Source organism: Triticum dicoccoides, chromosome 5A (genome assembly GCF_002162155.2).
Source record: "Triticum dicoccoides isolate Atlit2015 ecotype Zavitan chromosome 5A, WEW_v2.0, whole genome shotgun sequence".
NCBI classification, from domain to species: domain Eukaryota; kingdom Viridiplantae; phylum Streptophyta; class Magnoliopsida; order Poales; family Poaceae; genus Triticum; species Triticum dicoccoides.
The window spans coordinates 411,331,600-411,357,937 of record NC_041388.1 but is presented as its reverse complement, the minus strand read 5'-3'; the positions used below and the strand labels follow the sequence as shown (position 1 = coordinate 411,357,937).

General features: G+C 46.5%; 2 protein-coding genes across 2 annotated transcripts in view; both read left to right on the top strand.

The window, feature by feature from the left end:
* The window catches only part of LOC119297467 (putative wall-associated receptor kinase-like 16), a 14,319-nt gene extending 10,301 nt beyond the window's left edge, over positions 1 to 4,018 (top strand). Inside the window, exons 2-4 of the mRNA XM_037575250.1 lie at positions 1,507 to 1,945; positions 2,062 to 2,215; positions 2,696 to 4,018. Of these exons, the coding sequence (XP_037431147.1) occupies positions 1,507 to 1,945; positions 2,062 to 2,215; positions 2,696 to 3,866 (1,764 nt within the window). The 3' untranslated portion in view covers positions 3,867 to 4,018. The remainder of the gene's footprint in view (positions 1 to 1,506; positions 1,946 to 2,061; positions 2,216 to 2,695) is intronic.
* Positions 4,019 to 8,955: 4,937 nt separating this feature from the next.
* Positions 8,956 to 21,142, top strand: LOC119297466 (putative wall-associated receptor kinase-like 16). The gene is made up of 4 exons (XM_037575249.1): positions 8,956 to 9,468; positions 18,751 to 19,210; positions 19,333 to 19,479; positions 19,756 to 21,142. The coding sequence occupies exons 1-4, from the start codon at positions 8,971 to 8,973 to the stop codon at positions 20,934 to 20,936; spliced, it is 2,286 nt and encodes a 761-aa protein (XP_037431146.1). The 5' UTR covers positions 8,956 to 8,970; the 3' UTR covers positions 20,937 to 21,142.
* The last annotated feature ends 5,196 nt before the right edge of the window (positions 21,143 to 26,338 follow it).

The following is a 26,338-nucleotide window of genomic DNA, read 5'->3' as shown; positions in this document are numbered from 1 at the left end:
GGGGTCCGGACAGATCGCGAGCCCGCTTCTGACCGTCCTGGCACACCACAACCCCCCCCCTTCCGCGCTCGCTTCCCGCCCGGCACCAGTTGCCCGCTTTCATGCCGTTGTAGAGCGCGCAGCTCCACAATGAAGGTGTCTCAGGGCGGACGCAGCCTCTCGCTGCCTCCGCCATTGAAGCGGTGTGCCAACCAAGGGCGCCGCCTGCTGCACACCCGGCTGAACACGCCTCCTCGCCGCATTCAAACGCCTCTATTAAACCCGTGTGGAAGCCGAGGAACCTACTCAAGCCACACCTTTGTTCACGAGCGGGCCAACATTAAATGCAACACCGGGCAAGCTCCTTTCGTCCGTCCTCTATTTAAATGAGGCCAAACGCCGGGCAAGAATCGCACCACCAAGTCCGCCGCTCCCCATCTCCTCATTCCACCACTTTCTCCACCCTTTCGATGGTATCCGACGAGCAGGAAGATCAATTCTCCGGCATAAAAGCCGGGTGGGTGGCCCGCCGGATACGAGCGAGGCAGCTCGCTGCTACTCCACCCCCCTCACCTAGCCCGACGAAGCATGTCACCGCCCCAAGCCGGCGCGTGGTTCAACAACTCGTCGCTCCAAGCCAGCTCACGGAGGACTGGCGGGTTGCTCCAGGTCGGCACGACGGGGAGCACAGCGGCATGGCCATCGTCGCTGTCGTTGACGACGCCGTGTCGTACCGCGCCTCCAGTTCCTTCGACCACGTCGTCCGCTATCGATGCACGCGTACCTGTGCAAATGCAGGCAGAGAAAGAAGCTGGCTGCGGGGAGATCGATGAGTCGGCCGCCGGCGCGTCCGCGTCCGCCGCCAACATCGAGGGGGAGTAGAACACGGGAAGCCGCCGCCGGTTGGTCCCAGGAAAGCCACCGCCAAGGTGAAGCCTGCGTACACAGCCGGTGTCTTGCCCGGTTCTTCAGCGCAGACCATCTTCGACCCACCGCCTGGGCTCCACGGAAGCGGAGACGCCCCCTTCCACTCTGATGAGCGATAGGGAAGCAAGGCGCTCTTTGCGCTGAAACATATACCTCCAGGGATCCCGGCAGTCCGGTGAGCAGGCTGACGGACATGGGAAGACAAGTCGCGGCCGGCCGTAGACTAGCATAGTGTATATGTGTTGTGGTGGAGCTCCGCGCGACCGTACGTACACATAGTTTTACCTTTTTAATTAAAATATATCCAAATTGTAAACGTTTTCGTCTGGTTTACGTGAAATTCATCATGTTTATATGAAATCTGGACTTATTTGAATGAATTTCGTCCGGTTGGTTCGACTTGTTGTGAGAATATATACGGCTACGGTTGGATGGCGGCCTCCCGCATCTGTGTCAGCGGACCGGACCTTCCTATTCGCGAATGGATGCAAGAGAAAATTTGCGGGTTGCTTTTGAAAATGCCCCTAGATTCTACCAACATACATAGTTTGGTTCAAGACGTCACATATTCTCATGTACTACTACACTTTTTGGGTGCAGTATTTAATAGGTTGCAAGTCAACGTGCGACGACACCTTGATGGATGGCACATGCTCCGGCGCCGGCTGCTGCCAAGTTGATGTCCCGACAGGCGTACGGTTTTATAATGGTAATTTCGACCAAAGCTACAACACCACGGAAATATGGCATTACAGCCGTTGCAGCTACATGGTATTGATGGAAAAGGAGGCTTTCAACTTCCGCACTAGCTATGTCGAATCCACGGTGTTTTATGATGTATACAATGGGACAGTTCCACTCGTGCTGAACTGGCGGGCAGGACCGCTGAGTTGCGACGAAGCTCAGAAGAACATGAGCTCCTATGCATGCGTCAGCGACCACAGCGCGTGTGTAAACACCACCGGCGACAAGCCAGGTTACCGCTGCAGGTGCTCCGATGGATACGAAGGCAACCCTTATATCCAGAACGGATGCCAAGGTTCTTTCCCTTTTGATGTCTTGTACATTTGACATGAACGCTCGTGTACCTTGATTCATGAGTCACATGTGTATGCACACCTTGGAAGTTGATCCGGAAAAAATGTTTCGTTGCAGATATTGACGAGTGCCTTCAAAATGCTACTATCTGCGGCTCTGGAATGTGTGAGAACACGGCAGGGCATTACACCTGCTCATGTCGACGTGGAAAAAATTGGACTAATGGCAATTTTTTGAACCGAAGACTAATGGCAATTGTCAATCCCGTTTTCTAGTGATGCCTGTTGTAGGTGAGTTATTCTCTTTGTGAGCACTATATATAACATACATACTACTCCCTCCGTTCCTAAATATAAGTCTTTGTAGAGATTTCACTATGAACCACATACGGATGTATGTAGATGTATTTTAGAGCGGTGATTCACTCATTTTGCTCCGTATGTAGTTCATAGTGGAATCTCTACAAAGACTTATATTTAGGAACGGAGGGAATACTTATGAATGATTATTCGGACATCTGTAGGAAACTTACAGACTTTATACTATTATTATAGTCCAGTCCACTATTATTATGTTGTTGAACAAGTAACAACGACCCGTGTTCGGCAAACTTTATCTTGGCCTACCAAACTCATCAACCAGTATTTTTCTTTCTCCTCGACAGAGTACTTTAAGTTGTCACTGCTCAACAAAATTACATTAGTATTGAACAGATGTATTATAAATATAACTCTATGTGCATGGATAATGCAGGTACAACTGTTGGACTAGTCGCCTTAGTGACTGCTTTAGCATCTGCATGCATGATCCAAGAGAGAAGAAAGCTACAGAAGATGAAACGAGACTACTTTCGGCAGCATGGTGGTCTGATATTATTTGATGAGATGAGGTCAAAGCAAGGTATTTCATTCAAAATTTTCACGGAAGAAGAACTACAGGAAGCCACGAACAGGTTTAGTGAGCAACAAGTACTGGGTCAAGGGGGCTATGGGACTGTGTACAAGGGGATTCTTGAGGGCAACGTGGAAGTAGCGGTGAAGAGATGCAAGACCGCCGACGAGCAACAAAAGAAAGAATTTGGTAAAGAGATGCTAATCTTATCTGAAGTCAACCATAGAAACATTGTGAAGCTCCTTGGGTGTTGCCTCGAAGTGGAAGTCCCCATGCTAGTATATGAGTTCGTCCCAAATGGCACCCTCTTCCAGCTCATACACGGTAACCATGGCCTACGTATCTCCTTGGCTACTCGCTTGGGGATCGCCCACGAGTCGGCCGATGCGCTCTCCTATCTTCACTCATCGGCTTCAATACCGATCCTCCATGGTGATGTCAAGTCCTCCAATATTCTTCTTGATAGGGACAACAAAGCCAAAGTAGCTGACTTTGGTGCCTCCATCCTGGCACCAATTGATAAGTCACAATTCATCACACTTGTACATGGTACTTGCGGGTATCTCGACCCGGAGTACATGCAAACCAACCTGCTGACAGACAAGAGTGACGTATACAGCTTTGGGGTTGTTCTTTTGGAGCTACTCACGGGCAAGTTACCTTTTAATTTCAATCCGGATGTCCTTGTCCATGAAAAGAGCCTAGCGATGATGTTTATGTATGCCATGAAGGAGAATAAGCTCGAGCAAATCTTGGATGTTGAGCTCAAGGACGGGGATAACACAGAGATTCTTGAAGAGATTGCGGAGCTAGCGATGCGTTGCTTAGAGATGTGTGGTGACAATAGGCCATCGATGAAGGAAGTTGCTGAAAAGCTTGATAGTCTGAGGAAGGTGATGCAACATCCATGGGTGCAGCGGAACCCTCAAGAGATGGAATGCCTACTTGCGGAGCCCTCATCGGTGGTCAGCTCGACAATAACCAGTGCTGAATATTTCAGCATCGAGAAAGAAGCTGTTAATAGTCTGTAGTCAGGTCGTTAAGTAATCACGCCATCGCTTTGCTTTGTTTATTTTGTATTCGAAAGCAAGAAATCAGTAGCATCAAAAATAGAATAAACAGTCAATTGTTATAGGTACCTTTATGTTACTGTTCATTTTGCCAATTATACATATACAAATTTCGGTGTTTATATGGTTATGTATCTTCTGGAAAAATGCATATATATGTGAGTTATTATTTCATCAATTTTGCACAGTTCGCTTTTCAAATTTGATTTAGTGTGGTAAATGCTTGATACGTTGTCTAAATCTTTGTATTATATTACCAGTCTTTCGCGAAAAAAAGCAACACTGTTCAAAAACATGTGTTTTGAAAAAAGTTAAGCATATATATGGAAAATGTAAAACATATACAAGGTAAATGTTTCAGTTGTATATGAAAAATGTACAAATGTGTATGGCACAAAGCAGACATCGAAGCATGTATTTAAAAAAATTAATCATTGTTTAAAAAAAATGTCAAACATGTATAAAAATGTACTTGATGTATATAGAAATTGTAAACATCAAAACACACATTTAAAAAATGTTAATCAGGTATTTTAAAAATGCTGAACATGTATAAAAATAATGTTTCATATGAATACAAAAAATGTACAAGGTGTATGAGAAGAAAGTAGACATCAGAACGTATATAATAAAAGAATAGGCGTAAAAAATTATAAGTTTTCAAATATTTTAACCATGAATAGGGAAAATGTTAAATTTCTATATAGAAAATGTTCCTGATGTATCAAAAAATGTTTAATGTGTACGGAAAAAACATGCGTTGAACAAAAAAAGAAACTGATGAAAATTGACAAAAAGCACATGAATACGAAAAAAACCAGTAAAAACCAAAAGAGAAAAACAAATAAAATCAAAAATAAAATATAACCCAAAGAAAACCAATGCAAAAATGTTAAATGTGTATAGAAAAAATGTTGACCATGTATCAGAAAAATATTAATCTTTTATTTGAAATCTTTTACTCAAGCAATTGAAAATGATAATGTCTATAGAAAAAATTGACCATATATTAAAAAATGTCAATCTTATATTTGAAAAATGTTAATCAACCATTTGAAAAATGTTAAAAGTGTATATAGAAAAAAATTGACCATGTATTCAAGAAATGTTAAACTTATTTGGAAAAATATTAAACATGTACTCCCTCCATACCAAAATAAGTGTCTTGAGCTTAGTACAAATTTGTACTAGAGCTAGTATAAAATTGAGACACTTATTTTGAGACGGAGGGGGTATTAAAGAAATCCTCTTGATATATATGAAAAATGTAGAATAAAAACCAAAATAAACAAAAGAGCCAAAAACGAAACAAAGGAAACCAAATAAAAAAGGAACATGAAAAACAAAACAGAAAAAATAAGTGCAAAAGAATGGAGAAAAATGAATACCGCAAAAAGAAACAAAGAAAACAAAAGAAACCATTGAAAAATCATGAAAGAAACAAAACCCGAAGAAAAAACGGAATGTGTACGAAAAGGAAATCGAGGAAAACCCTGAAAGAAACAAAGAAAATGTAACCATGCAGTGAGAAGCTGTTAAAAGTGTATATGAAAAAGTGCCTATTATATAGCGAAAATTCTGAATCTGTACAGAAAAGAAACATGTGTTGAACAAAAAAGAAACAGATGAAAATTGACAAAAAGCACAGGAAAGAGAAGAAAACCAATTAAAACCAAAAAGGAAATAAAATTCAAAAGATAACAATGCGAAAGAATGAATATGAGAAGGAACAAAGAAAAAAGAAAATCAAGAAAACAAATAGAACAATGAGGAAAAACAAAGAAAGAAAGACAACAAATAAAAGACCAGTGAAAACCAAAAAGGAACGAAATAAAAAAATAAAAGGAGAAAATCAGTAAAAACCATGAAAGAAACCAAGAAAACCAGCAAAAACAAAAAAACAAAAAACCGAAGAAACCACTAAAGAAATAGAAGAAACGGAAAGAAAAAGAAATATATATTTTTTTGAAAAATGAAAGAAAAATCAGGCAAACCAGTACGACACCGAGCGAGCGAGCTGAAGCTAGTGAAGCGAGCAAGCGACCTAAGCTAATGAGCCCGCCCAATATGCGTGCAAGACCCTAGCTCTACAGCTCTGCAAGAACCCTAAGCAAGCAACAACACTAGACGGCAGTGAATCAAGCTCGAATCACACCGATTAGCGGCGTTGTCGACGGCGGAACTGGCACGTGACGAACGGAGCAGAGGTGAGAAGAGTGAGGAAGACGACTCAGAGTACTCCGAAGGGAAGATGCCGAATGGGCAGACGAGATGAGCGGAGGAGGCGCCTTCACACCACCGATTAACTCCGGCGACGATGTCGTGGTGGTTGATGTCATCAGTAGGCGATCACCGCTGAGCTCCTGTCGGCCCCGACGGGACAGAACATGGATGGCAACGAAGTGGAATGTGTGCGAGGAGACAAATTTAATATAGTTGAGTTCTCCTATGGGTCAAATAGGGAAAATGGTAGGGGAGCTTGCGCAAAAGTGCATACGACGATCGGTCTCGCCACTTGGCCGCCACCTGTCGCATTGTGTTTTGCTTAGGACTAAATTGTCAAAGCAGGCGTCTCAAACCTGCCTCATACGCCTGAGCGGGCCACCCAATCATGATTTTTCGATTCAGACAAACTCCTCAAACGAGCCTTAAACGCCCGGGCTAACCGGCACCCCTTATATCCAGCCCAAATATGGGGCAGATACGAGGGCGCCTGGGCATGTCCGTCACGTCGAACCCGGCCCACGCTGGCCCACCCAATCCCACATATATTCGTTCTTATCCGCTCGCCGGACCAAACCCTAATCACTTCACAACCGTCTCCCCTTCCCTCCCTCCGCCACCCGAGCTGACCTCCAGCGATTTCAAACCGTCTTCGGCATGGCGGGCATCGGATCTGACTCGACCAGTCCGGAAACGTCGACTGAGGTGTCATCCCATGCAGGTTGGAGGAGGCAATGGCGGTCCACATTGCACTCCGCCGCTCCTGGGAGGACAACGGTCGGCCGACGGACGGATCTGTCCGGCGCGACTCCATGGCGTTGGCTCAATGGGCACTCGAGTCCTCTTGGGCTGGATCATCGCGGTCCCGGCAGCCGGAAAATCTCTCCGTCCACATCACCGGCCGGGCAGACTATGAGTCCCACCGAAAACGGGTGGCCCGCCATGGGAAGGAGAAGATAAGGGCCGCCGAGGCCCGTATCACGGTGGAAATGGCGGCGGTGGAGGCGGCTGATGCGGCGGCGTGGGCGGCCGCAGAGGAGGAAGCGATTTGCGCCCACATTGTGAAGAAACGGCAGTGGAGGAACACACGCGCCCTAATCCGAGAGCATAATCAGGCGGTCCGTGACATGGCCGGATTGCCACTGGAGGAGAAGGAGGACAGCTCCGGCAACAAGCAGATCCGACTCGATCCCTACTGCGTCTTCCATCGATACTTCTGCGAGAAGCATGGCAAGGGCCCAATCCTCTAGAAAAATTAGGTACTCGATCACTCTCGGTCTCTCACTCAGCGACGCCCGAGATGGCCGGGGCGATGCAGTAGTACGGCCGCATCGTGTCGAAAAGTCGACACGGCCTAGCGTCAGGTTCAAACGTTTGATGTGTTGGCCTGATGATATCCCTAGCCAGTCCAGAGACATCTGGAATCCTGGTGCTCTCTGAATCAGCTACTCTGTTCCAAGATGCGCGGAGCCACTCATGACCGGAGTGTCGCTGTGAGACAGGCAGTACGTACGTCTTCTGAGAAGCTCTCGCTGTACTACTACGACTGAGAACGAGGTTTCTACTCGTCTGGTCCGCCGTGATTGCAGCTCGCCGGGAGAAAACCGGCGGGATGGACCGATTCGCACTGCCGTGGGTTCTCCGTAACACGTCCTGTCCACACAGTACTCCTGTGTTCAGTACTCGCAGAGACCTGGGATGATGTCTCATGCGAGCCGGAAGCACCGCCGCACGTAGTGTCGTTAGATATTCTCTGTATTTTTCTAACAAAAAAATGTATTTTCGTTGCGACCATGGACGGACGCGTTGAGTCAAGGTCGCCCCACTTCACTGGATTGGACGTGCATGTCGGGGCGGTCCCTTTCATCGGATTGTTCTCGTAGGTTGGAAATTTCTCAGAAATAATCTTCTCCATGGAGAAAAGCGACAAGGGATCTTATCTTAGAAGTAATGACCGAAGCAACGCATCAGGTCTTCACGACTTCAGGATCGCGACGGACAGCTGAGTTACTATTTTTTGAAAAAAAAATTGAAGCTGCGGCTGAATTACTAAGATACTCATAAGGACAACTCTAACTGATCTCCTATAATCAGTTAGATAAGTAAAAATTCACTTTTACTGCTCTAATCAATGCATAGCCGATCCCCAACCAATGTTAGTGGAGAATAAATTATCCTTAGTCGTGCTCCACCTTCTTATAATCCTTCATCGCTCGGGCTTGGAGAAAAAATTTCCTCCCCTCCGCGGCCTCCCCCATCCCACTCTCACGCCACATCTATGCTGGCGCCCTCACCCCGCCCACCCCACGCCTGCCACTGCCCGCCATGGCGGACGTTCCCTAGGCTCCGCCACGGTCCTTAACCCCTGGATTTGAGCCTCTCTCGCCCCATCCACGGCGCAAATCGAGATATCTGCAGCTGCCGCCGCCGCCGGATTTGATGCATCCGGCCACTGGCGACTACGCGTTTGCAAAGTATTAATGCATGTCATAAAAAATTAATTGTTAGATTTGTATTCAAATGTAATCTCAAATGATATTATTTTTGTAATTAGTTAAAATCATGATCAAATATAATCTAAAATACGAGGAGGCTAGTAAATTAGGACAGATGTAGTATTACGTATAAATATACAAATTTTGGCTCAAAATATGAGAGTGTAATAAACCCGGATGGAGAGAGTGCCCTATTATTTAAATCTAATAACTACAAGTCAAGTAGTAGTCAACCTCCAGTTGGCCATTCACGAGAACTATTAGCTAGCATCTATTTATAGCGCACAGTGGCACTATCGTCAGGTCGGAGCTCAGCAGCACACACCCACGCCAACCCGTTCACCGCAATGATAAAGCTGGGGTATTCTCGTGTTCTTCTTTCTTGCCATGCTCTTATCTGCCTTTCGGCGATTTGGGTGATGGCCACGGCAGATGTACCGGCGGGCCAGCGTCCCGGCTGCCGGACGAAGTGCGGCGACGTCGACATTCCGTTCCCGTTCGGCATCGGCGAGGAGTGCGCGTTCAAGTTCAACCCCGGTTTTGATACCAGCGGCACTGGCTTCAGCGGCTTTAATATCAACTGCACGACCATTGGTGGCGTCGAGAAGCCTTTTGTAAGTGCTCCATGGTCGGGTGGTATGATCGAGGTGACTAATATCTCTTTGCCTGACGGCAAGGCCTGGATGAACGCCAAGACGATCTCGTCGCAGTACAATGCCGCAGCCACTGGTGTGACTTACCAATATGGATACCTGGACTTCACGGATACACCTTTCTGGATATCGGACGATAACATAATTACCGTCGTCGGGTGCAATGCTACAGCTTATACAAGCAGCTCTCGTGTAAGTATTTCTGCTTCTTTTATTATACTGTTTTTTTTTTCTTTTCGAATTGATCGAGGTGAAATTGTTTTGAATATTAGGTTTTGATTCTATTAACTTCCAGGCGGTAAAAACCTGCCCGGAACAACAATTTTTAGTTCAATACATACTCCATCTACATATCTTATATAGACAAACCCCACAATAAGTCATTAATTGCTATTTTTTCTGCACACGCGCGCTTTCACATCATTCAAATTGTTTTAGCCATTGAATTTGCTAGCTTGGTCAGCTAACGTCCATCTGATATGAACATAAGAGCCTCTCTATCATGCAACATGCATAGTGGACCTTTAATGGCACCAAATTTCATTCATGACATGTTCAACTTTTTTTTCTACATGACATAGTTTAAGAGGGTGTTTGGTTTCAGGGACTTTTTTGTGTTGGGACTAGAAAAAGTCCCTAGCAAACCAAACAGGGTTGGACTTTTTTGGGACTTTTTGCTAAAAGTTCTTAGAAGCACCTCCTTAAGAGTCTTTTTTAAAAAGTCCTAAGGATTAGAAAAAGTCTTAGGACTAGAGAACCAAACACCACCTAATTCTTAAGGGAGAGTCTATATTGTATACAAAAAAAATCAAATCTCTAATACCGCGGCAAAGCGTGGGGTATCGCCTAGTATTACTGACAACCAAGCAAATAACATGCTAACAATACACAGATTTTTTTACACCGAATTGATCCAGGTCAGTCACAAAAAAAAATTAAAATTTTGATCCAGGTGAAATTGTTTCAAAAACTAGTTTTTGATTCCATTAATTTTTTTTCTAGAATACGCCAAGATGTATCATAGCTTTATAAAAGACATAATATTAATTACAAAAAAGCTAACACTTGGTGCGAACAACGAGCGTAGCACACTCCACACCCTGATAAGACCAAAGACGGCCACCACGACAAAGCAAGTTACAAACAAAAGCACCTATCCTAAGTTGAAACACATCACCATGTCATGACCGACACCAGACACCTCCAAAGGCCAAACTTCCGCGGAGCTTCTCTTGTCGACGCACCACCCATTCTGAATGCCTAAGAGGAAGAGGCAAGTGGATGGCAGGACTCGATCTGATCCGAGGAAGGCACCATCTTAGACACATCGGTGATGGGCAAACATAGCGCCGCCGAGGATCAAAAAGGACCGCAGCGAGCACCGGAAAAGAACAACAAGGAAGCATCCATGCCTCCAAACACACCAAGCTGCCAACGGAGGAACGACGTCTAGGACGCTGTCATTGTGCCGATCCAACTCCAAATCGAGGCTTTCGCCTGGAGACAATCACCAACTCCAAAAGAGCAAGGGAAATGATGAACATGCCTTAGAGCATCTACAACCGCACGCCTCAAATCATCCCTCATACGCCCGCGGACGCGCCCGGCCAGTGACCAGACAGAAGAGAGAAAGAAAACGACCCAACGGACCCCTCATATCATCCCTACACGCCCGGGTTGTCCACGAACCCTCATATCCATCTCAAATATGTGGACGATATGAGGGCTCGCGGACGCGCCCGGGGATTCCGCCACGTAGGACGTGACCCCATTTCGGACCACCTTTTCTCTTTCTTTATTCATTCTTTTATTTCTCTCTCTTCATCTTCACCAATCACGTGCAACTGACCGGACATAAAAGAAGAAAAATGAGGAGTGTGGCTTCGCGGATGGATAAATAGGGGCTCAAAACAGACACGCCCGGTCACTGACCGGACGTGTCCACGGGCGTTTAAGGAATCATATTTTCTATGTCTGACTGTAGATGATCTTAATGACGCCTCCAAGAAGGGGAAAGACAACCACAAATGCAACCGCCACCGGCCCGGCGAAAGCCAAGCAATATTTGCATCCGCGCATCGCCCATCTCCGCACCTACAGGGACTTGGCGATACCGTCCAAGTATCCACACACCGCCCCACCGCATCACCTTGTCTACGTAGCCACAAAGCCGAGGGCAGGCGACCGGCTGCATACACGGCAAGGGGGAAAGCTTGGCCACACCACCAACTCCCAATCTAGACGGAGAACCGCATCCACCCCACTCCTCCAGCAATGGCAAGGACCACCCGCGACAGTCGTCGCCCACTCCAAGGGACGGCCTTGTGACGACCAGACCTGCCTCACCACAAAGAACTCCCATACCAGCACCACCAGGAGGCATCGCGGCTCGCCACACCGTACAGGGGTGACCGGCCGCTCACTGCTCGCTAGAACTCCAATCTGGCCAAGCCATCTCAGCGTCGTCACCCGCCTGACTGTGGGCTCATGCCGTCGCCTCCATTCAGCACCGCCTCCATCATAAGCGCGCCACCGCACCGCTGCCACACCCCGTCAGACTCGCCGCTCCACCATGCCCCCCTGCCTTGCTCCAGTCGCCTCCCTCACACCCGACCAACTTGGGGCTGGCCCGGCCCGAACCCGCCATGACGAGATGCATGGCGCCGCAAGCAGGCAGCTCACACTACCGCGACGCACCGCGATCGACCAGTGCGTTGCGCCACCCTGCTCCACCACCTGCATGCGCGCCCAACCAAGCAACGATGTGCCGGCCTCCGAGCACCGCCACCAGATCGAAGGAAGCCCCCCGCGGCGCCCACTCCAGCCGCCAGATCGAAGAAAACATGCCTGCCCATACCCTTTGGCTTCACCAGAAAACCCATCCCCTTTTCCCCAGCTGGCTATGGGCTACCATGCCTAGCCATTCTCCGTCGGTGCTCGCCTCTGTCCCGTTAGAGCCGTGCGCGAGGTGACCGTGACTTAGAGATATGCTCTACGCTGCTATCTGCGCTCCCCTGTAGCTCGCAATTGAGAAGGTGTTTCCCTCTTGCTCCTTGTCCCCGGGGCATTGCTTGCCATGGTGTGGTGATCGTGGGCTCTGTTGGCACAGATCCCGTACGTCGATGCTGCCCGTCGAAGTACTTTCTCAACGAGGTTCCTGGCCGGTCCTTTTGGCCACAGCAACGCGCGTGTAGACTACAGACGCCTTAGTATACGGTGGCACACACACGTACACAACTGGTCTAAGTAGGCAGGGAGGGAGGTGGATGGATAGTTGACGTACTAGTACATGCACATGCACGTACAATACAACCAGCCACTGGATCGATTGATCGAGGCGCTAACTCGCCGAGACACACGTACGTACGCAGGAACACGAGGGTATGATGGCTACGGGAGCGTGTCGCTCCCGCGATTGTTTTCTCTATTGATCTGAGTTACCAAGTACAGGGGATACATAAGTATATATAGTAGCTAGAACTAGTAGAGCTAACCTAATCGGTTTCCCACTTCTAATCCTAGTCCTATACGTGACTTGTTCCTGTCCAAGCCGGACAAGGACTCGTGGTTAATTCCAACAGGCTCGTGGCCGTCACTTGACATAATTGTCCACCTCATCTGGTACAACTCATTGCTTGTCGAACAGAAGTCCTAGCTACACATCTAGTCTGTGGTCCGAGGCTCGGTGACTGCGCGCACCAGGCCGCTCCCCATCAATTCCGGTGTCGTGTACCATTTGCTCCAGTCCAGCGGCGACACTAGATTGGACGATATGCTAATCATCATCGTGTGAGCTGATGGAGATCTTTTCTAACCCGCCGAGTAGAACTACTGGTACACATCTAGTAGTATTCTTCTCCATGGGTATCGAGTCCGTGCTCTTGTTTCGTTCAGTTTTGGTTTGGAGACAACCATTCAATCTCCATGGACATCTAGAACACATTCTTTGGCCCCGGCCTGTGGGGCTCGCCTCATGCTAGTTGCTAGGTACTCGAGGCGCGCAACCCTAGCACCGACATGATGCCATCAATCTGGCGGGCTTCCGCCTCCATTTTCATGCTCTAACTCCTTTGCGTCGATCGCATGGAGCTCGACGACCCTTCAACCCAATTCCCCCGATGTTAGTGAGCGCACCAACCTAGATAGGTTGTCCAATGATGCTAAACATACAAAGAGTTACACGCTGACTAGAATTTTTTTTTCTTTCTAACTAACCTCTCTCCCTGATTTTCACGAGGGTGGGCCCCTCTACCCCCTTAATTTCGAATCAAAACTCACTAGCCTGTAAATCCTCGTAACTCTTTATATGTCTAGCATTACTCATAGGTTGTCAGTCTCAAACCGATCCCCTAAAAAGCTATAGAGAAGAAAAATTTCTGATTTACTTCTCTAACTTGTACCTAGCCGAACATTTAAACCATTAGAGGGGTAAAATTTTTACTCCTCCACACCGTTGATCTCGTCGCAAATATGGATCGAATCGACCAAAGCCCCAAGCTAGCTTCATGTATATGAGTTCCCGGCGAGATACGCAAGTGCCGCTAGTTCATGTAGATCAATCAAGTTAGGTGCTTGGTAGCTTAGAGAATGCAACGGCGTGAATGGACACCATGGGCGTGGTCGCTGCTGGGCGAGGCGCCAGACATCCATGTCATCGCAGCGAGCAAGTCAACAACGCCGGTGGAGACGACGGAGGCGTAGTAGATGAGCTTGTGGCCGTCAAAGATGTCGGTTGGCGCCTTGTACAGAGCCGCCGGCGTTGAGGATGACTACGATGGCGTCCTCTCCGTGGAGCAGGTCTACTCGGAACAGAGGAAGAAGGTGAAGCGCGCCTTGTCAGTTTCGTCCATGGAACAACTTGTTCATCGCCATGGCGGCGGCAGTGACATCACCGGCCGTGGAGATCCTAGAGCTGCGCGTGTCGGTGGTGAGTGAGAAGGTGCTGGGGATGAGCGAGAAGGTGCCATGACCAAGGTATGTTGCGTGCTCGAGGAGCTCCGCCCCAGGTCATCACCTCTGACTCCAGCTACCGCATGCTATCCGGTGACTCTGTATCTGCTTCCGTTACGCGGGCGACGACGCATGTGACCCACAGGCATGTTAGATGTGCTCTCGTGTGTTGCTGGCGTGGTCACCATCGTCGCCGCTCACCGAGCAGGCGCATAATAAGTGTTCGACGAAAAGTATGAGCCAAATAAAATTTCACTCCGCTAAATTTAGAAGATCGGCTAACCAAAACTTAGTGAAGTAAATTTACTCTATTAAGGTTTACTCGACGGTTTACTCCTCTATTTTTAGAGGATCGGCTAGAGATGCCCTCATGCCGAACAACCTCGCTGGGATGCCATTCCTCGTTGTGGCTAATGCAGCCTATGATGCAGCAACATCACCACGCTGCTTCTGGAACATCTGCATGCAGCAACATTGGTGTTGCATTTACAACATGCAGCAACGGTGATGCTGCGAGCCACATCAAGAGCGATTGTCGATGCAACATCAATAGCGATGGGCGCCGCCCCCTTTGGGGCTCCGCCATAGGGACATCGTCATGCAATGGTAATGATGTTATATTGCAACATTACAATAGAGACAACGCTACGTTGGTGCAACACTGACGATGTTGCATTGCAACGTGCGGTAGTGGAGATGTTATGAGCAACGACTGGATCAAATGTCAACGCAGGACCAAACGTCAACGCAGCACCGACAACGATGTTGATTTCCAATATGTGGCAGCTATGTTGAATTGCAACATGCGACAGTAGTGATCTTGCATTGCAGCATGCAATAGAGGCGCTGGTGCTAGCGACGGTAGGAGCAGTCGCCAATGATGTGATGTCGACGCTGCAAAGGTCACACAGTGTTGTGGGAGGTCACTTGTAATGCGACGATGCTATCTGCGGGGATGGTCGCTGGTGCCGGCGTGCTGTGACCGGTGTTGCTGTGCCACGGGGAAGGTCACTGGTGCTGCCAGGGACGCCGGCCGTGGACGATGTTGTGGTGAGGAGAAACGAAGCAAATTGTTCTTCCGACGCGTTCACCGCGTGCCGTGCAATGGTGCTAAACGAGCATTTTGCGTCAACTGGTCTAATGGCTAGGCACTTCTAGGTCGGATGGATCGGGCAGCTGGGGCCAGACTGACAACGAATGTTTTTCCCTCATTGTGTATGTCCTGTGTGCTAACATATTTCTTTTAACGTACAAATATGTTATGCAAGTATGTATGAAAAAGAACCACCAGAACAAGCAACCATGCAACTCAACTAAAGAAAAAGCAAACATGCATGGTATAAGACGATATATTTTTTCATTCTGTAATTTTTTAGCTATAGTAAAATCAAATCAAATAAAAAATATTTTCAGTTTTAATTATTATATTATTAACCATAATATTCGTGTTCCCTACAATATTTGCAACTAGGTCCCGCAACAATGCATAAGGTATCATCTAGTTATTAGAAAAGCTTATCTTGACGTATTTTGGTTTTGAAGGACACTTTACTTTAAATATTATGAATTAACATGCAACACTTGCTTTGCACATTATAGAATTATTAGAAAGAGTAAAATACACTAGTGGTCCTAAAAATATTTCAAACGAGTCAAGTAGGTCTCAAAAGTTTGAAAACGCAAATGTAGATCCTTTATGTTTGTAAGTCGTTCATCGTGGGTCCTATCTGCGTCTGACCAGGCCATTTGGCCCGTTGACTCACGTCACATATGCAATATTTTATCAGAACCCCCAAGTTGGCTTTTCTTTCTCACTTGTGGTCCTTCTTTTCTTCTTCACCCGCGTGCTGCCTCCTGCTCCTCGACCAGCAACCGCTAAAGGAGTGAGTAGGGAGAGGGCACCGAGAAGCAGGTCCGTCGCCTGGGGTCGACCCCTCTTGCGTCGTTCGACTTGGCCGCCACACCATCACTGGCATGCACCTATGGTTGCCCACCTGGCGCTTCAGCTCCAGGGAGCTAGAGGTCCTGTAGATGGTCGTTGCGCGCCAACACAGCCATCCTGGAGCACGTGCACCAGCCACAGCCCACAGGAGCACGTTGAGCGACATGAGACTGTTTGGTGTGACGGTGGACACGAGGTTGCGGAGCGCGCCCGCGGCAACGAGCCATCAACGTAGGAGCAGGCTAGGTAGAGCGCCCTCAGACACCACGGCGTGCCGTGGGCTGTTGTTGTTCGACGTGAGATTTTGCAAGCACTCCGCCGCGTAGCACTTACTCCATGAAACCGACCATGTTGTTCGACGTGAATTTTAAGGCATCAGGAGATTCAGAAACTACTAGAGACGTCCCCCGTGCCGCTCCCGCGAGCGGCCCGAACGGAACCCTAGATCGCCGCCGCCGCTCCCTTCCTTCGCCTTCCTTCTCCCTCGCCGCCGCCAGGGGACGCCGCCGGGCAAAGCCCGCGCGTGCGGCGGCGGCGGCGGGGCTCCTTCCCTCCTCGCGAGGCTCCTGGGCGGCGCGGGACGGCCGGCCCTCGCGGCGGCGCTCGGCTCGACGGCAGGTCGGGTCGCCGGCGGATCTGCGGGGCTCCCTGTTGGTGGCGCTGCGGTGATGGCGGCGGCGTGGTCTGCGTGGGGCGGCGAGGCGCGGGCTCCTCCTCCTCCTGATCTGATGGCGCCGCGGTGGCGCCGGCGCTCGGGCGTGCGGCGGGGTCCGCGAGGGTGGTCGGCGCGCGACGTCTCCCTCCCCGATCTGATGGCTCCACGGTGGCGCTAGTGCTCGGGCGGCGGTTGGCGTCGACAAGCGGTGGCGGGCGCTGGGATCTCGGCGGTGCTCCGGCGTGTGCAGGCGGTGGCGGTCCCTGTGCGCGGTCGGCAGCTTCGTCTCTGACCCGGACGGCGCGGGGGATGGCGGCGGCCCGGCATGGCCGGCGATCTGGATGCGGTGGTGCCGGTGGCTCGCTGATCTGCCGGTACTCCAGGGTCTGCCTGGTGGTGCTGGTGGTGACGGCGGCCCGTGCACGAGAGTTGGATTCTTTCGAACTGATCTGGGTGAAAACTTGCCTTCGGCTTCTGCTAAGGCCGGCGGTGGCGGCGCTATCTGCGTCGTTCCCTTCTTAAAGGCATCGCCGTGGAGAAGTTCAAGGCCACTCTCTGCTACCTCCGGGGGAAACCCTAGATCGGGTGATCGGATGACGGCGGCGCTCTGGTGTCGTTCCTCCCTTGGGGGCGTCATTTTTGGAGGTACACACGTGATCGAGGGACCAGAGGACGGATTCTTTGGTGGAGCGGTGCTTCATCCTACACACTGATGGCGACGGGTCTTGACGGCGTGGCGCAGTGCAGATTCGGAGTTCGCTGTGAGAGGATGGACTCACGCAGGAGGACGGCGCTGTCGAGCGTCGTGGTGGCGTCGATGGCAGAGAGACCTGGCACGGTACATGCAACAGTACAGCTCTGAAGATGGATTTGTGGCAGGTGCCTGCGGCGGCCTCATACCCGGCAGGCGTCCTGGTTGAGGAGTGCGCCGGACTGGTAGGTGCCCCATACCCGGCAGGCGTCCTGGTTGGGACCTCAGGTCTTAGATGTTTAGGTTTGGCTGCGATGTCTGTTTGGTATTAGGCCCAGACTATCTGCGTCCCTTCATCAATTGGATAGGTGTAGCGACAGTTGTTGCTTAGACGGTGGCTTTAGTCTTGCTGTTGTATGGCTTTGTAAGGTTTTGTGATAATAATTAATAAAGTGGCCGCATGCATCGCCCAAATGTAGAGGCCGGGGGTCATCCTCCTTTTTCTAAAAAAAATGATGTCGTGGTCCTAACAAACATGTACTCCCTCCGTTCTTAAATATAAGTCTTTATAGATATTTCACTATGAACAACATACGGATGTATATAAATATATTTTAAGTATAAATTCACTCATTTTGCTCTGTATGTGGTCTAGAGTGGAATCACTCCAAACAGTGGCGGAGCCAGAAACTGAATATAAAGAGGGCCAAAACATATCATATAATATTAGAGGGGGTCAAATCATCTAAACCTATATAATTTTGTCTGACAAATGAAAGATTAGGAGTACATATAGGTATATTTGTGAGCACATAGGGGGGCATTGGCCCCTGCCAGCACCCCTGCCTCCGTCACTGACTCCAAAGACTTATATTTAGGAATGTAGGGAGTATGCCGCATGCATGGTGACGAATCTCAACACACATGACGGGGAGAAAAGGAGACAAGCCACAAGTGAGATGAAAAAGTCTACCACGAGGGTCTTGGCAAAATATTGCCTATGTGGCGTGAGTCAACAGGATACGTGGACTAGTCAGCCGCGGATAGGATCGACCCGCTGTGGACAACTTACACACATATATAACGTTTTTAAACTTTTAGAAGCTACTTGACACACCTCGAATACTTTTAGGACCGCGGGTATATTTTACTCTATTAGAAATCAGCATTCCTTTCCTGAAAAAAAGGTAGTGTAAGTTTGGTTCAAGACATCTCATATACACTTTCTTAGTCCAGTATGTAACAGGTTGCTCGTCCGAGTGCACTCCGTACTATTCCCCTCAGAATGACAATTCCCCTCAGAATGACACATGTGATGGTGCCGGCTGTTGTCAAGTCGATGTCCCGAAAAGCGTACCGGATTATTATGGCTATTTCAACGACACCACCTTAGAAACATGGACAGAAGACAGTCCTTGCAGCTACGTGTTACTGGTGGATAAGGCGGCCTTCAGTTTCAAAACCACCTATGTCAAATCCAGACTGTTGGAAGAGACGTACAAAGGTGGAGTTCCTGTTGTGCTGAACTGGCGAATAGAAGCGTCGAATTGCGAGCAAGCTAAGAAGAACACGACTTCATATGCATGTGTTAGCAGCAACAGTATGTGTGTGGATTCCACCACCATGAAGCAAGGTTACCGCTGCAATTGCTCCAATGGGTACAAAGGCAACCCATACATCACGAACGGATGTCAAGGTGACTTCCCTTTTGCTGCCTTGTATACATTTGACATGAGCTCTCGTGTACCTTAATTGATTTACGAGTCACCTGTACGAGCCGCTTGGCAACATGAACTGAAAACAATTGTTTTGTTCCAGATATTGACGAGTGCCTTGAAAATGCTAATATCTGCGGCTCTGGAATCTGCGAGAACATGTTAGGGCATTACACCTGCTCATGTCATGGAGGGAAAGATTGGACGGATGGCACTTGTCAATCCCGTTTTTCGGTGATGCCTGTTGTAGGTGAGTTCTCCTCTTTGTGAGCACAATATACACATGTTGCATATGAACGATTAATTGGACATCTGTAGGGCACCTACGAACTTTATACCATGATAGTCCACCGGTAGTGTGTTGTTCAACAACAACCAGTGTTTAGCAAACTTTATCTTAGCCTACCAAACTCATCTACCAGTACTTTTCTTTCTCCTCAAACAAAGTACTTTAAGTTGTCACTGCCCGAAGAAATTACATAAATTGAACAGATGCATTATAGCTCTACGTGGATGGATAATGCAGGTGCAACTGTTGGACTAGTCGTCTTTGTGATTGCTATAGCCTGTGCATGCATGATCCAAGAGAGAAGAAAGCTACACAAGATGAAGCGGGACTACTTTCGGCAGCACGGTGGTCTGATATTATTTGATGAGATGAGGTCAAAGCAAGGTATTACATTCAAGATCTTCACGGAAGAAGAACTGCAGCAAGCCACAAACAAGTTCAGCGAACAACAAGTACTAGGTCAAGGGGGCTATGGGACAGTGTACAAGGGGCTTCTTAAGGGCGACGTGGAAATAGCTGTCAAGAGATGCAAGACGGTTGATGAGCAACAGAAGAAAGAATTCGGAAAAGAGATGTTAATCCTGTCCCAGGTCAACCATAGAAACATTGTGAAGCTCCTCGGGTGTTGCCTCGAAGTGAAAGTCCCTATGCTGGTATACGAGTTCGTCCCAAACGGCACCCTCTTCCAGCTCATACACGGTAACCATGGCATGTGTATCCCCTTGTCTACTCGCTTGGGAATCGCCCACGAGTCCGCGGACGCGCTCGCCTACCTTCACTCATCGACTTCGACGCCGATCCTCCACGGGGATGTCAAGTCCTCCAACATTCTTCTTGACACGGACAACCAAGCTAAAGTGTCTGACTTTGGCGCCTCCATCCTGGCACCAATTGATAAGTCACAATTCATCACACTTGTACATGGTACATGCGGGTACCTCGACCCGGAGTACATAAAAACCAACCTGCTGACGGACAAAAGCGACGTGTATAGCTTTGGGGTTGTTTTGTTGGAGCTACTCACGGCCAAGTTGCCATTTAATTTCAATCCGGATGTCCCTGCCCACGAGAAGAGCCTATCGATGATGTTTATGTATGCCATGAAGGAGAATAAGCTCGACCAGATCTTGGATGTTGAGATCAAGGATGGGGATAACACAGAGATTATTGAAGAGATCGCGGAGCTAGCGGTGCGATGCTTAGAGATGTGTGGTGACAATAGGCCATCGATGAAGGAAGTTGCGGAGAAGCTTGATAGTCTGAGGAAGGTGATGCAACATTCATGGGTGCAGCGGAACCCTGAAGAGACGGAATGCCTACTTGGGGAGTTCTCATCGATGGCCAGCTCGACAATAACTAGTGTTGAATATTTCAGCATCGAGAAGAAAGTTGTTAACGATCTGCAGTCTGGTCGTTAAGTAATCACGCTAGTGCTTTCATTTGTTTATTTTGTATTCCACGGCAAAAAATCAGTTCCATCAAAAAATTAAATAAATTGCCTATTATTGTAGCTACCTTTATGTTACTGTTTGTTTTGCCAATTATACATGTATAAATTTCGGTGTTTATACGGTTATGTATCTTCTGAAAAAATGCAGATATATGTGAGTTATTATTTCGTAAATTTTGCATAGTTCGTTTTTAAAATTTGATTTAGTGTGGTAAATGATTGACACGTCCTCCAAATCTTTGTATTTGATTACCATTCTTTCGCCAAAAAAAGCTATGATTAGTCAAAAGTATGGTATCATGCATAACCCAATTCAGGCTACTGGACTTCTACATGAGCCTTTTTCTTTTCGGCGGGGAAGACACAGGTGCGGCTATGTCTCGCTTCTAGCAAGACAAACCTTCCGCTTGCCAGAAATGACGTGCTAATCGGCCGGCTCAGTGGAGCTGTTCGCTTGATCGTTTTTCCTTCGTTCACTTGATTAGTTTTTTTCTACTTTTTTCTATTTTAAAAAATTCTAAATTACACACATTTTAAGAAAATTACTTAAGTTTGAAAAAATGATTGTGCAATGTTTAAAAATGTTGATAGATTTTTAAAAAATGTTTCAACACTTATTTGAAAAAAAATGTTTAACTAATATTCGAGGAACAATGTTCAAAAACATGTGTTTTGGAAACAGTTAATTATATATTTGAAAATGTAAAACATATACAAGATAAATGTTTCAGTTGTATATAAAAAATGTCGACCATGTATTAAAAACATGTTAATCTTCTATTTAAAAAATGTCAATCAAGCATTTGAAAAATGATAAAAAAATATATAGAAAAAAATGAGTGTGTATTCAAAATATGTTAAACCTATTTTTAAAATGTTAAACATGTATTAGAGAAATGTTCTTGATGTATACAAAATATGTAGAATGAAAAACAAAAGAAACAAAGAAAAAAAACCCAATGAAAATGAAGAAATAAAGGAAACCAAATAAAAAATAACATGAAAAACAAAACCAAAGGAACAAGTGCAAAAGAGTGGAGAACAATGAATATCGATAAAGAAACAAAGAAAAACAAAAGAAAACTTTTGATATCAAGAAAGAAAAAAACAAAGAAAAAAGGGAATGAGTATGAAAAGGAAAATCGAGGAAAACCCTGAAAGAAACAAAGAAAATGTAACCATGTATTGAGAAAATGTAAAAAGTTATATGAAAAATGTTCCAGTTGTATACAAAAAATGTTGAATCTGTACAGAAAAAAAAACATGTGGTGAACAAAAAAGAAGCCGATGAAAATTGACAAAAAGCACAGGAAAGATAAGAAAACCAATTAAAATAAAAAAATAAAGTAAAAATCAAAAAATAACAAAGCAAAAGAATGAAGTTCGGAAGGAAACAAAGAAAAATGAAGAAAACCAAGAATAGAAACAGAACAATAAGGAAAAAACAAAGAAAGAAAGTCAACAAATAAAAAGTGGGTGTGTCTAGGACTCAGTCGACTGAGACTTCGCGAAGTCTAAGTCGACTGACGTCACCTATAGCAGATTTGGCCTGTTTTGTCTCCCTCCTTAGTAGGTTCTAATTCCCCTGTTATGGGCTTGAGTTCTGGGCTTTTTTTTGTTTGTCTGTTCATTTTCTTGTTTACACTGTTTGCTTGTTCGTCTATTTTGTCAAGAGAAAATAAAAACTACACCCCAGAACAAAGATAACGAAAAAGCACATCTGAAGGTAAACCACAAGAAAATCATTTTGTTCCCTTGCTTCTTCTTCGTTTCTTCTTATTTTTGTCAAAAGGATTCTCATTCAATTTGTTGCATGCACAAGTCAGCTTGCTCTGTGTGTGTCACTTTGGTTAGAGTTGGGTTCAGTTAGTGAAATCCCACGGACATGTCTAGCTCACACACTCTGCACGTGCGTGCTGTCGACATACCCCAGATAAACTTCAGTCAATTGAGGAGAATGTGCTCCGTAAGCTCCTCTTACAAAATCAATTCGCTCAGTTCTTTAGTTAAACAAAAACAGAGTTGCGGTGCTCGGGAACAAGGCGGCTACTTCAAAAAAATTATGGAACACAAGCTACTTCAAAAAAAAGAAAGGCTACTTCATCTTTGATTAGAAACATGGAAAATTGGCCAAGAAAATGGGGAATCCTCCATTTCGGAGCAACCGGAAATTGGGCTCTGCTCGAGCAAAAAATAACATGGGCAGAACAAAAATAATCGTTGGCCCCTCGGTCGCTAATCTGAAATTTGGGCTAGTCTCTTGCACTGGGACCTCTTTGTGAATGGTAATTTTGAGACAAATAGGTGGAGAAAAAAATTGACTCGTAGTGGTGTTGGATTTTGGAGCGCAAACACGACGACGGGGATTGATATACATGGATGGGTAGGTAGCTTATGCGCTCTGCAGGGCGCGAGCAGCCTGGAGTCACGCCTGCATGGCCGTGGATATCGATGCCGATGACCTACGTCATAGACACCTTCGTGGTACGGTCACCCGTGTTCGACCTTCTCTCTCTCTCTCTCTCTCTCTCTCTCTCTCTCTCTCTCTCTCTCTCTCTCTCTCTCTCTCTCTCTCTCTCTCTCTGCCTGTATCTGAATTCAAACAATGACGGTTGGATATTTCTAGGAGAACGCTAGAAGACGTTGAGGGTTGGGGCCACATTCCAGCGACTTGAGAAAAATGAAAAACAAAAGGTAAAAAAGAAAAATGCAAAAAGAAAGCTTAAAATATAAGCAAAAAAGGTACCCCCCTTATATAAAACATTTTAGGTCACTATTTAATTTATTTAAAAAGTTTAAAGAAAAAACTCTATATTGCACTCGGCCATGACTCCTTAATTCATGGCTAACTTGGTTTGCATGAGAGGAAACTTGAACTCTTAATTTAATTTAAATAACCAAATGAAAAAAATGAAATACCAAAAACTGGGAACTAAACATTTTCATTTTTCAAAAAAGAATTGAAGGTCTTCATGAGGAAAAACTCTTAAAATATTTTTTTTTGATCCTAACAAAAAAAAGACCAGTTGCAACCATGTTAGAAGACATGTAGTTGCACTCCGGGGGGGGGGGGACACTTGCAGTTGCATGCTTAGTATATAAACACACAACTGCTCAGCATCTCCGGCCGCCCCTCCGAAAAAATAAAGTTCAGTTACAGTCGGGGCAATAATTACAGTTGCATGCCTAGTGTACACATACAAACACCCCCTCCCCACGCCACCCTTTCGACAAAATAAAGTTCAGTTCATAGACATGCAATTGCAGTGAGGGGCGATACTTGTAGTTGCATGCCTAGTGTACACATGCAATTGCCCCGGGTTCTCCCGCCACCCCTCCAACAAAACAAAGTCTAGTTGTGTCATACTAGAAGACATGCAGTCGTAGTCAGGGGCCATGCGTGCAGTTACAAGCATAGTGTACGCATGAAGTTGTATCCACTCTCCTGATGCCCTTCGAAACAAAAGTCCAGTTAAAACTATGTTGTACGACATGCAGTTGCAGTCGAGGGCGACACTTGCAGATGCATGCCTATCGTACACATGAAACTGCCCCTGCCTCTCCCGCCGCCCCACCAACAAAACAAAGCCCAGTTGCATCGTGTTTGGAGACATGCAACTACAGTCGAGGAAGACGCTTGAAGTTGCAAGAGCCTAGTATTACACATGCAATTGCCCCTTCCTAAGAAAGCACCACAGAGTTGTAATTGACTTGAAGACATGCAATTGCAGCTAGGGACGATAAATGCAGTTGCAGGTCTAGTGACAGACTTGCAACTAGCCGTCCCAACAAAAATACCATGGAGTTACAGTCGCGTTGAAGACATGCAGTTGCAGTTGGGGTGGCACTTGTAGTTGAATGCCTAGTAGCAAGCATGCACTGCCCCCTTACCTGACAAAAACATCACATAGTTGTAGTCGAATTGAAGACATGCAGTTGCAATTGGAAACGACACTTACAGTTGCATGCCTAGTGACAGACATGAAACTGTTCCTCCCGATAAAACTCTACAGAGTTGCAGTACCATTGAAGACATGTAATTGCAGTCAGGGCGACACTTGAAGTTGTGTATTGGTGGCAGACATGGAACTACCCCTCCCCCGACAAACACTACCAAGTTGTAGTTGCGCCGTAGACATGCAGTTGCAGTCACGTAAAATACACGCAGTTGCAGTAGGGGGCGAAAGTTGCAGTTGCGTGTTGGTGGCAGACATGCAACTATGGCCCTCCTAGACAAACATCACTAAGTTGAAGTCGTGTTGAAGATATGCAATTGTAGTCGGAGGCGACACTTGCAGTCGCATGTTGGTGGCAGATATGTAACTGCCCCTCCCTCGACAAAGACCACAAAATTATAATCACGTTGAAGACATGCAATTACAGCCAGGGTCAACACTTGCAGTTGCGTGTTGGTGGCAAACATACAACCGCTTCCTCCCCGTGACAAAACACCACCCAGTTGCAATTATGTTGAAGACATGAAGTTGCAGTAGTTAGTGACACTTTCAGTTGCGTGCCTAATGACAGAAATGCAATTGCCCACACTTGCAGTCATTTTTCTCTTGTAGGGAGCCCACACTTGGAGTCTCTTTTTTTTGCGAGGAGCCCACACTTATAGTCGTCGTATAAAATTAAAAAATTGGAAAATGAGATATATCTTACACATGAGAGTCACATGTGGATTGCATGCAGATGGTACATGTGTGCATAGCAAAAATGAAAAAACCCATACAGGAAAAAGATAAAAACTAGATATGTGCAACTATATTACAAAACTAGTTATATTGAATAAGTTTTGAAAAAAAAGAGTTTTAGACGGACGACGAACACCAACGAGTGTGCAACTACAATTACGCGCAAAGAGAAATTAAAAAAAAATATACGTGTTACATTAAAAGGTTTTCTATTCATTATAAAACTTGTAATTTTAGAAGAACAATTATTTATATGAAAAATGTTTATATAATTTTAAAATTATTCATGTATTTACAAAAATCCTTTAGAAAAGAAGAAGTGGGAAAACAAAAAGAGAAACATGACAAAGCAGGACAAGAGAAAAAAAGTCAAGTTCACAACTAGCGTCCGCTGCACCACAACAAAAGCAAAAAGTCAAATGAAAAATAAATAAGAACAAGTCATAGGAGAGGCATGGAAAAAGGCATCCACACCTCCTCATTCCATCGTTCAAAACCCCTGCCTCGCGAAAAAAGGAGCCCAAACAACCAAAACACACACAAAAAAAGAGAACCGGGCTGGACACGTGTATTAACAAGCCTAAAGAAACAAACCCACTACGGCGCGAATCTTGAAGCAAAGTAATGAGCCGACGGTTGACGCATCAATTGAAACTTCGCAAAGTTTCAGTCGACC